This window comes from Ctenocephalides felis, unplaced genomic scaffold (genome assembly GCF_003426905.1).
Source record: "Ctenocephalides felis isolate EL2017-DRISC unplaced genomic scaffold, ASM342690v1 CF-g0.4_SCAFFOLD_02760, whole genome shotgun sequence".
NCBI lineage: Eukaryota > Metazoa > Arthropoda > Insecta > Siphonaptera > Pulicidae > Ctenocephalides > Ctenocephalides felis.
In genome coordinates this window covers 6,087-18,596 of record NW_020538914.1, presented here as the reverse complement: position 1 = coordinate 18,596, position 12,510 = coordinate 6,087, and the positions used below count along the sequence as shown (strand labels likewise).

Genomic DNA, 12,510 nt, shown 5'->3' with positions numbered 1-12,510 from the left:
ACAGTAATGCATTTTTATAATTAAACCACTTTTTATATTTTTTACTGTACAATGTTCGTTAGGAACGTGAACACCATGATCATATGAAGTTTGAAAAAAAAAAATCACGAAGAAACGACTCTTTACTACTCGTAATTTACAACTGATATACTTTGAACTGTCTTTGAATTTTCTAAAACGGTTCAAGATTCGTTACAAAAACGTGGAAGAACAATTTCGGACTTACTTATGTGCTAATTATAGAAAAACGGCTCGGCCCCCTCTCTCGCAAAATAATTTGCAAAAGCATATGAACCTTATTTAATGCACATCAAGAAATGCTTCATTTATCCTATGCTATGTATTATAATAATAAATACCTTTCTCATTAGCCTACAACCAAACGACAATCATACATTCTGATCTTCGTGTATATTCGCGTATTTAAAATACCAAAGTAACAGAAAAAATAAAACGACAATTTTTTTTTGTAAATTATCTTTTACTTACATATAAGTGCGTATCAATTTATATTAATTTCGAGGTATTATAATCTACTATATACATACACACATTAGTAAAAATTAATAATTAGCATATACACAAATCAACTTGCTACTAATTGGACATATGCGCAAAGCAATTCAGGATTTAAATTTATTTACATCTATCATGGTAAATAAATATGTGATAAAATATTGTATAACAATATAATAGAATTAGTGATTTTATAAAAAGTATCTGGTGCTACGAGTCAGATTAATGGATGTCTGTCAAGAATTAATGTATAGTCGTAGCAAATTATTTAGTTTTATTTGCAAGCCGAGTTTTGTAAGATGACACGAGGTCTTGCATCAAAATTCACCTGTTATTCAACAGAATTAGAAGTTTACCTAAAGTTTTGAGAAATCACGAATTTGTGTTCTCAAATAGTGCTTTGCCATCTGATACCTTCTTTACACCTGATCGTGAGTTGTTTTAGTAATCTATAGTAAAATTATGATTAAGTATAACAAATTTGTTGGATATTTAATATTTACATAAATAATATATATAATATATATATATATATATATATATATAATTTAATGCCAGTCATGTTTATCATTTTACTGATAATTATGTTTTTAAATTAATAAATTGACAGAGATTTCATACATATATATCAATACACTAGTACTCATTTGCACTTTACACAAAACTCTACGTTTTAATAAAAGTCTATTTATCAAAGTTACACATTGCGAACAAAATATTAAATAGTTCAATTTTGTTTACACATGTTTCTACAATAAAAGTTTTTAATCCACTCGTTTAACTCATTTAGTCACTTGTGTGTTTATATTTCTAATGAATTTGCTTACCATTAGTGCCGTATGTTCATTAGCGGGTACATAAACTATTACACTGTTTTTATTTCAATTGTAAGGTTCTAATAATTATGAGCAATATAAATTTGGTGAAGTCGGACAATTCATATAGCTGTTAGATGTGACTCAGTATTTGGTAAAGAACATGATCTTAATATTAAGCTTCTGAAATCCTTCTGCGATGACAATAGGTTTGCTATAATCTTGACTTAAGGCACTAATTGCCGGTGTATGTACTAGACACTTTACGAGCTACAGCTATATCAAGAGTTATTCAATGCCCTTCTTTAATTTGACTACAACTTTAGCGTGACAGAGCAACTCGTTATCATCACCAAATCATAGAAAAACTCATTTAATGTCAAGTGAAATGAAAATTGAACTGAACATCTTTCATAGAAATAGGTAATCATACTGTGTTCATGTGATATGTTGAATGCTAAATTAAAATTGATGAGAATTGACAGCAGAACATTTGTATTAATCAGTGTGAACCTGAAATGCGTAACCACTATCTACAGTATTATTATATTCGAACATGATCAATTACTTTATCAATGTAAATCTCTATTTACCTAACAACTAACGCATATTAACACGTAATATCGATAAAAAGTATTGACAATTTCGTTAAAATAACAGCCGATAACTTAGTTTCGAGTATTTAATATTAGTTTAAGCACCCACGAGGCGACAGTCACTACAGATATTCGACTATATCACATTAATAGAAATGTTTGGACAACTAGCACCCACAGCCGCTCCTGAGGCGCCGCGCCTCGGTTCTCTTTCGGTTAATAGTTTTCTGAATATTGGTAAAATAGTGCCGTCTAAAAGTTCCGATTCCGAGCTGGCGGCATGGACTGCGGAATTCTTAAGCTGCGCGCCCGGGCCTGCGGCGTTGCTGGCTGACAAGGGAGCAATTCTGGCCACGTCCGGCGTAGACCGATGGTGGGTCCGAGCGTTTCGCGTTAATGGGCCGCATCTACTGGCTTCCATATCGATGCTCTGGATCTGCAATGCTTGCTGTTGCTGGCTGGGCTGCTGCTTCGTCTTGTGCCTGTGACTTCGATGCCTATTCTTTTCGGACACGCTTCGGTGCATAGGGCTTTGCGCCGGACTTTGAGCGCTGTCAGATGCGGTGCAATGTCTTCGATTGCCAGGCGACGACTCGGCTGCCATAGGACAGGTGCGCGTAGGTCTCGTACAAATTTTATTATGTGCCAATGTTGCCGTGTCCCATAAATCGCTCTGGGAAACGACGAAGCTCTGCTGTAGCGTTCTACTACGTCGTTCCGATTCATTTCCTACATCGGGTCGTGTTACACTCCCATTTAGTTGACGAGCATCGTGATGTCCGAAAGAAACACTTCTAACTTTATCCTGGGGTGGGTCTATCGATTGTACTTGGACAGGCTGTTCAGATAAAGCAGGTGCTGTGGCAAGTTCTGAAATTGTCTGTTGAACTTGAGGCTCAGGTTGCGGCTGTGGAAGTGATTGCACCTGTGATTGTTTTGAGAGGGTGGTTCTTGTTGTGTTATTTGAGCGGTTTGTGTAGTGATGGGCACATCAGCCGGTTCTGGCGGAGGCGTATCCGGTATTTTTAGTTTTCTGTAACACGTGTACAAAATAATTATTGATATTTATAAATAATTTTGTAGATACGTTGAATTTTATAAACATACTTTTGCCCCGGCGTGGTTTGTCCTGGCTGTACTAAGTCCTGAGACGAAGACAAACTGACAATGGAGGTCATATCACTTGTTTCGGTAGCACTTGGAGGTGCGGTGGTCTCGCTGGCGCTCGGACAGCGCAAAAGTGGAACCGTTAGTCTATGAGCATTATTATTGGACGCCGCTGGTGGAGGTGCGTCACCCCCAGGGCGTTTACCTTCTAGTAAACCTCTTGCTTCTGGACCAAGTCTGCGCATTAGCACTTGCAATTCAGCTTCGCGTTCTACCAACGCCTTTCGGAATCGACAATTCGTATTTTTAACATCGCGTAAACGCTGTTCTAATTCGCAAGCTGAAGAATCTCGCCGCGTCTTCGACATTGGTCGAAGCGTGGCCCGAATTCGCTTGTCGATGCTTCCGCCTGGGTTTCGACGTAATTCCACTAACTGTTAATATACAAGACGATCATATAATAAAATGTGGAGTGATAAATATACGTTCAATATAGATAATTACCTTTGGTACAAATACGAGACATAACGTAGCTGTTGTACAGAAAATAATAAATAATGATATAATAACAAACATGGCATCTTTACGGTCAGATAAGACTAATGCTATTGCTGCACCCATGATGCACATCAGCACGACATTATAGACAGATAGTCCGACATGTTTAGAATCATTGAGCGCGGGAATAGAAACGTGACGTGTCTCCCAGGCCAGAAACGCTCCAAAAATCTAAAAATTACATTTACTTATAATCTAATTAATACCTTAAAAATGATTAAATTAATGGAAAATTACCATTAATAGTCCTTTGTAGGCGTATATTACACCTACGAATATCGTCATTCTTTCAGATTGACAATATTCATTTTCTCTCACCACTAGCACATCTTCCGAAGTAGGATGAGGCTATTTCAATAAAATACAATTTTAGTAAAATAACTTATACTAAGTAACAGCAGTAACAAAAATACGAACATAAGGTTCCATTTGTTTTGTCGCTCTGTAAAACGGATCTGCAACTTGCCAAGTTGTCATAATTGCTAAATCTACGGCTAACAGGACTCCTACGACCATGAACAGTTGATAATCTTTGATTACCTATGAATATAAATATTCAGGGCAAATAAAAAAAAATTGTTTTTTTTGCACATTTACAATATACCTTTTTATTTAATTTAACATCCGTAAATATGCTATGAACTCTCCATGTCTTCGAGAACATTGCTCCAAACGCAAGGCTGAAACCAGCCATAAGCAACCAAGCTCTGGCCGTGCATATATAAGGGAAAGCGCGAACGCTGCTGAGACCACTATCAAGTCCAAGAAATATTACACTGAGGTATGTCAACATGCAGCCAACTATGATCAAATTGTTCAAATGCGGGCTCGACATTTTGATGTACCTATAGAAAGTAATAAATTATTGTTAACAATATATAAGATGAATTCTGTGTGAATGTAGGTATATAAAGTACCTCTGATTTCTGTATTTTATATTGATGGCTAGAAACACGGAAGCCATAACGATGCCGAGCGCGGCGCAGCTAGCGAGCACAGCGTAAATTGTGATATTGACCTGGCTGTGTTCTACTAGATGGAGTGTCCTGTCCTTAGGCGGAGCGCGACCTATCCAGCGCAACGGCTCGCCAAGCTCCAGATCCAGCCTTTCATGCTGGTCAGTAGTGTTCGGTACATATTCTCCAACCTAAATACGATAAAAACAATCATTGCAATTGATTAGAATGGACAAACCAATGTTCTCAAATTTCTATTACCTTAACTTCAGCTCCGTTTTGAAATTGTTTGAGTAAAATGCTGGCGCGACGTTCATTATCATAAAACCTCACAGGACCCTGAAATTATATTTTCACATCAAATTAATTTAGCCTCACAAATTATTATGATTTTACCATACCGTGACTCCTTCAAAGCTGGTATTTTTGAGCGCCTCCAGAAACAGAGCGCCCCACATAGGATCACGATACTTAAAATCTGCCACAGACTGCTCACGTTTCAGAGACTTTACGCGTTGGGCAACGTGCTGTATGGCAATAGCCACTGCCCAAATTCCATCATATGTATATCCATGAAATCTTGAATACTCGTTACCTCGTCTGCTATCGTACTCGGCTTGATACTCGTCCGCCGTCTGAAGGTGATTTAATTTTAATAACATATTGACAATACAAAACAAGAGACTACGTTTTTTACTTACGATTCCTGAGATTGTAATGTGTCCCGACGTAGACAAAGGTAACAGATCGGTCAGGATAGTCGATTCTAAAGCAATTGTTAATTCTTCTACAGTACAATTAATGTCTGTTGGCTTAGTCCACCATTCTGAATTATAGTTTCCCATAATAAGCCACTGGTAAGCACGACCAAACATCTCGAATCTAAAATGATATAAATGGAGATGCAGCTGATGAAGGAAACTATAAGCAGCTTATGAAGAAGTTAAAAAAAAAAACTATTTGAAAACGTTTGTCTACTATTCAAATAGAAGAAGTATCACCTGAATGCTTCGCAGAAAACTCTTCTAGCCCAACTTTCGTTAAAATTGCCCAAAATCACCCGGACGTCTTTGTTGCGCAACTTCCACAGCGCGTCTGTGACATCCGTAGTAAAACTTTGTGTTTCAACCACTTCGAGTCCCAGCATATCCAATTCGGCGACGAGTCGATTATGGGCCTCAATTGATATAATAAATGATTATTTCTATAAATATTTGTTTTAACTAGTTGCACTATCTATTATCAACTCACGAGTGAATATCTAGGTTCGTTCTGGTACACTGTTCCGACCCTGGTCCAATTGAATTGTCGTAGTAGAGCGAGTCTCGGCGCATTGAAAGCGTTTTCCGACGGAACAATCCTAAAGAAGTTGGGAAACGCCTCGCTGGTGAACATCGGATGTGTGTCGGCATAGGAGAGCTGCGTCAGTTGCCAGTGTTTGGAGGCCTTCGCTATCGGATCGGTGACGTGCGTGCAGGCAGCGCCGAACAGCATCAGCTTGTGAGGACCAGAGTGCATCATGTCGAAGAACGCTTTCACTCCTACCGCGGCGTTACACTGAAGAAAAAAAAAAGGATACACGATGTAAACATTGATCACAACACATTAAATAATATTCAGTCATACAAAGTGCTATACCAATATCAACGTTATTTTGCTAATAAATTGTATATGTGTAAGATTGAGACAACCTTCCTGCCGATAGTTCTTTTTTTCCGATTTTTCTTAATATTTTCCTTTTAACCTTCTTAGTTTGAAATTTATATTTCTATTATATTTGCAATTATTTTTTAACTAAATTCTCATTTTGATACTCGGCTTATTTTTATTTCTGATTTAAAAATTTTACGCAATCGCCAGAATCAAGACATTAATCAATTTCAAACTTGAAACATTGTATTGTCAATATTCAAACTATACTGACACAATATTACAAATATCTTAAAATTCACAAAGAAAAAGCTCATGTATTATCCAAAAAATCGATTTGCTAATTTCATGTCTAGTGATTGGGCCGTTCAGCGCCAAATTTGAAAAAAGTATCTGTGTTTGTGTAAGCCAAAATTTAACATTTCTTAAGAACAGCTGTTTTACTTTATAAAAAATATATACAATAATTTCATAAAACTTAAAAATTAACTAAAATCATTAATTATCAATTTACTAATTTCGCATGAGAAGTTGTTGTAACGATGTTCTCGAAAACTCTGCCTTTTCAGGAAATGCTATGATGCCTAATTAAAATTGGCAAAAGGTCTTGATGGCCCCTTAACACGCTATCGAGGCGCTTTATCAAACTATTACTCGTCAAATACCGAAAATATTTTTAACACTTCTTAAATGACTTGAGAAACTAGTTGGATGTATTAACATATTTATTTTAAAGTATTGATATTGTTCATATAATTGCAATTACAAATTAACACGTGTATGACAAAGCAAACTTAAACAAAATTAAATAAACTATTGGCGAAAAATATAAATTTAGTTTATATGTTAAAATATCATACTTGCAAAGAAATAATGAAGTTGATTCATGATGTTTTGTTTTGGCATCTAAGCAAGAAGTTATACTGAACACCCGGCGCGTTTATATTCGTTATTGAAAATCATTTGGCAATTTCGTGAGTCATTTGAATTGAGATCAACGCACTTTTTAACATAAATTACTATAGTACAACTTATACTTATGTTGTACTTATAGTACAACACTATCATATTTTATCAAATAAAAAAAATTAATATTTAGAAAGGTTTCATTTTTATAAAAATGTTTCAAAGTTTTTAAATAAAATAAATTGATTTTTTTTTCAATTTAAGGCAAATAATTCAACAATTTCTTTAAGTACTCAAAAATTCCAGAATATTTAACAATGTCGAAAAAAAAACATACTGAAAAATTTATAAATAAACAAAATTTAAAATGAATGAATATTATACTTATCACAAATAAATATTTTACAGAAGGAACTTTTCCAGTTCAAGTTGATAAAGTAAGACATTATGAGTGCTTTAAAAAGCTTCATTAATTCATTACCGATCATTTTTAATGGTAATTGATATTTTTGATAAGTTCAGTTTTTATATTTGATTGTTAATTTATAAAAATAGAAATTCTACTATTGAACAAGGAATTTTTATTTAAAATTGTACAGTTTCGAAATAAAATGCATTCCACTATTATGATTTTCATAATGTAAAAATATATTATTTATAGTTTTTGGTATAAAACGTTGATTAAATAGTGTAACTATATTATGTACTCAATTTTTACTGATGAGACATATTTGTTCTCAGCTTTCAAATCAAACATGTTAAGAAATTCAAAGATGTTAGAATAAATGATCAATAGAATTTTTGAATGCCCCAAAATATGTTCAAAAATGTTCAATTTATGAAGTCGCCGACTTCAACACAGTGAGCAATGAACTACGAACACATTCAGACAATTATAAAAGCAGCCTTGAGGATCACCCAAACTCACTTGTCAGAGAACTTTGTCATATCACTACCAGAATTGAAAAGAAGTCATGTAAAATTAATATGTGTCAGCCGCAAAATCTCTGAGAATGGTTAGAAGATTCTGTATTTTAAAAAGTCCTTTTTTAACTTCCCGTAGGGTAAGTTATTGTAATGGGCCGAAAATCGGAATTGAAATTTTTTACATTTCTCGACGTTTTGAAGGTTTCTGAACGTTTTGGCATACCTCAGAAAAAATGGATGTGTGTGTGTGTGTGTGTGTGTATGTATGTGTGGATACAAATTTCCAGTCACGTTTTCGGGCGCACCGATCAACCGATTTGAATGGTTCAAAAACATTCGATTCCTATTGATAGGGAGAAGAGCTGATAAGTTTTTGGCAAAGGCAGGTCCAGCAGTTTCGGAGATACGGAGCAAAGAGTGCAGAAAATAGAAATCGAGTTTTTGAGAGAACGGAGTATCTGATTTGAATGATCTAAAAAACATTCAATTAGTAATGATTGGGAGAAGTGTTTATTAGTTTTTGGCAAAGGCAGGCCCAGCCATTTTGAATATACGGAGCTAAATATGTAAAAAATGGCCGTTTTTGAGAGAACTAAGCGTCCGATTTAAATGATTCAAAGAACTTTCTGCTTGTCTTAACAAAATAATCGATTTTGGAAAAAAATTGTCCCTTTTTTTTTAAGTTTTTTGTATATCGAAAATATTTATTTTTAATTCTGACTATAGTTCTAATATACTTTACAAATAATTTCAACTCTGCAATTCAGTTTATTAATTTATAAATATTAGACAATGTTACAATATTTATAATAATCTATTTGAAAAAATTCAGTAATCATCCTAGTTCCAGCAATTTGCCTTAAGGCACGATGCCACCCACCCCACTAGTTATCCTACAATTTCTATTAAATAATAAATTAAACAATAAATAACTTGTTCAAACCGTTCGCACATAATTATATCTCGTTCTCTCAAAAGTTGGAGCTATCTTATCTTAATAGAATAAAAATAAAAATGAGAAGAAACCCTTTGAGACGTCCCGTCGTGTACCGCTGTACCGGTGCCGCTGTACCGTCGATCGTCATCGTCTGTTTCTCCGGAGAAGCCTGTTCCTTCTCCGCCCCATTCAGTCGTTCAGTCGTTCAGTCGTTCGTGTAGTAGCCTACGGGCAACTTATTGATTTCGCCGCACACGTAGCCCTCCTTCCGCGGCACGCGGATCGCGTCAACGCTACGTCCTTGTCCGCACGCAAACAAACACGCGAGAGATATCCTACCTACGACTACGAGTACTATTATATGTAGGCACAATATAATATATAGCTCAGGCTCATAATATGAACGGTGTACACTTGTACAGTGTATGGTGTGCGCTATCGGTATACAACAGAATTTATGCGTGCACGCACACAGGAGCATTCGTTACCTTTGGCGCCTTGCTTTGTGCAACTAAATTGGCAGATTTATTCACGTGCTTAATAATATCAAGTGCATGGCATTGATTTAAGGGAAAGTGATGGAACTTCTCATTCTATAAACAAATTTTATATGAATAAAATAATTATCAACTAGCTGGATTTGCTAACTTTATATTTTATCAACGTTTCAAGTTATTCTTGATCGTTTCAGACGAAATTTGGAACTGGTGGCTCATAGCATCATGCCTTATGGCGTAACGAAAACGAACTTACCGTAACGTAATTTATTTATTTTTTTCAAATGTTTTAAAAAGATTTCCTTGAGAATTTTGAAGTTTTTTTAGAATTTTTTGTATCATCCATTTTTTTTAATTGTAAGACCTTGAAACGTTAAAATATGCAAAAGTTTCCATTTTCGATTTTTTTGCTATTATTAAAACTCTACGAAAAGGTAAAAAGTATTTTTATGTTTATATTTAACCTTTTCCCGACATAATCAAGTTATATCTTATAGAGATGGACCGTATAATATACACCCTCGCAGTAATTTGTGATAACTTTCTCAATAAATGTAATGACAAAGACTAGGTTTCACGTAATTGGTATTTGTGAGTTAAAAGGTCGTTCGTAGCATCACCATCACCATCACCATCACCATCGCCATCAACATCAACATCGGCCCAGCATCCCGAATTGACACAATCCAGTGCGTGTTCTGACGATAACGCTACTTTTCCCTCTCCTAGTATGAAATAAATATTATGAGATCGCCGATTCGCCATGTCTTGCCACTTCTCATTTCAACTTTGCCAGGAATCAGATTTATGTAATACGTATCGATATCAAGAAATGAACCGGAAAATTTCACTAGTATTAGTGCCGAAAATGAAAATACAATATATTTTTTGCTAGATTATTAACTTTCCAAAGAGCAAGTTTATGTTTTCGCAAAAAAATCTAATTTTCTAATTTTATGTTTTCTCGTTATTCTTATTCGAATGAGATCAAATTTGCAAAAAGTATGCGTGTATGTGTGTGTGTGAGCCGATTTTTGGCCTTTTGTCGACGTTTTCTCAAAAACGGCTGGACTGATTTAAAAAACGATAAGGACTAGCGCTTTCTAACTATTTCTTTGTAATTGACAGAAAAGCGTAAAATTTTTCCTCCACAATTTTTAATCGAGTTTATAAACTAAAAACTGTTCGAAAGATATTGATTCGCGTTGATTAGTTTTTGATATAGATAGGCCGGACCGTGTTCGTTTCGTATATCGTTTGATCTTGTAGTCTGAAATAACATACTAAAATATTATAGGCCTACGATAAGCGCTTGAATTATAAAAATGCATTAAAGTTTAGTTCTAATCAGAATCTATACCAAAGCATATGCACATTATGTGTGTTTCGTAAGTAGCTACTGATTACAGTTGACGTCCACACTTAAATATAGTTCGCATTTGCATTCGAGCCGGGCAGGCATTGGACGGATTATGTCAAATAAAACAATCCGCCGCAACTGCCTTCCCGATTCGACTACCAATTTATTAATACACATGTTATTAGATTGAAAACCGAAAGTATACTTAAGTACCGAAGTTCTAAATTGTAATCAATAAAAAATGATTTGTGCTAAGGTGATGAGGACATCACTTTTCTTACAACCACACAGTATTTTCGTAATTATTAAAATTTTTCTAATTATATCGTTAGTAACTCGATAAGCTGAATGAATTTGTTCTATAAATTGTATTAATATCCGACATTAGCCATTGCTATTGCAATTAGCTAGAAAACCAATAAGCTATCGACGAAAGACACAATATTGACTCTTGGCTCATACATTAAATACAATGATGTTAAATTATTGAGATTTTTATATTGAAATACTAAAGGCGACCGTAATACAGAGATAAGGGCCTCAGTCTTGCAACTACTAAAAATCTTGCGCTACATACAAGCATACAACCTGAGTAGTGATATACAAAAATATAGACCCAAATATATTTTTGAGTAAAACTACCCTTTGGCAATATATCACATACGAAAGTAAAAATTTCATCATAGATAGAAAGGACAACCATAGCGTTACCTCCTAATAAAGAGAGGTAGTAGAAAATACATAACAAAACCGCTCGTTAAATACATAGTTCTGATATAAAAAAATAATGAAATGCACGAGGAAACAAATTGCATGACTCAAAAAAACGTAGCACATGTGCTATTATGTTATTTAATCAAAAGTGAATCTTAATAAGAGTGTGCAACATAGAAAGTAATTGTGTCGAACTGTTTGTAATAATTAATTTTGCGATCGATTGCCTTTGCCTTTGCCTTTGCCTTGGTCTGATGTGGATGTGATGTGATTTGAGTTACTGACCTTGGTGTCGTTCCACCACATGTGCAGACGGTAGTTCCGCAGGACTTCATTATGCTCGTTGACGTGGTCGATAGCCAAACGGACGCTGGGCATCACACCGCGGCCTGGAACAAATAAATACATACAATTCAAATTAACTCTTCATCTTTTCATTCCAATATAAATAAATATTTTAATAAAAATAAATAAATTGAACCGTCTTGTAAATATAGTCAGTGTACGGGGTAATAAAACACAATCATTTTGTACGAGGCTATGCTGTAATAGACCTAATATAAGCTATTTATTTGAAAAATAGTATATTACAAAAATAATTAATTTAAAACAGTAATACTTAATTCTATAAATTTTGTTCTTTTGAATTTAAGAACGTGTATGAGGTCAAACAACACTGTATAATTTTAGGCATTTTTTTAAATTTCTTTTCCCACAGTCAAAATATTTGTATAAATTAGCAATGTAGAATTATATATCGCTGCATATATAGCTAGCGTAATAGATTTATAATATTGAAAATTGATTGATGATTTTTTTTAGAATTTTCAATTAATAACGATCTTATTATTTTTACTTTTACGTAACATACTATATTACACACAAAATGATGATAGTTACTATAATTTATTTATTATGTGTGTGCATTTTATGTATATATATATATATATATATATATATATATACATAAT

At 34.4% G+C, this 12,510-nt stretch overlaps 1 protein-coding gene across 1 annotated transcript; it reads right to left on the bottom strand.

Moving 5' to 3' along the window:
- Positions 1-2,049: 2,049 nt before the first annotated feature.
- LOC113381269 (gamma-aminobutyric acid type B receptor subunit 2-like) lies at positions 2,050-11,928 on the bottom strand (the record flags this gene model as incomplete). The annotated part of the gene is given in 15 exon segments (XM_026620230.1): positions 2,050-2,075; positions 2,078-2,797; positions 2,833-2,960; positions 3,035-3,468; positions 3,539-3,763; positions 3,830-3,940; positions 4,010-4,132; positions 4,197-4,437; positions 4,510-4,739; positions 4,810-4,887; positions 4,950-5,183; positions 5,250-5,430; positions 5,550-5,725; positions 5,800-6,105; positions 11,825-11,928. Coding segments are annotated over 15 exon segments (3,317 nt in total), but the record flags the coding sequence as incomplete, so codon positions are not given.
- Between the last annotated feature and the right edge of the window lie 582 nt (positions 11,929-12,510).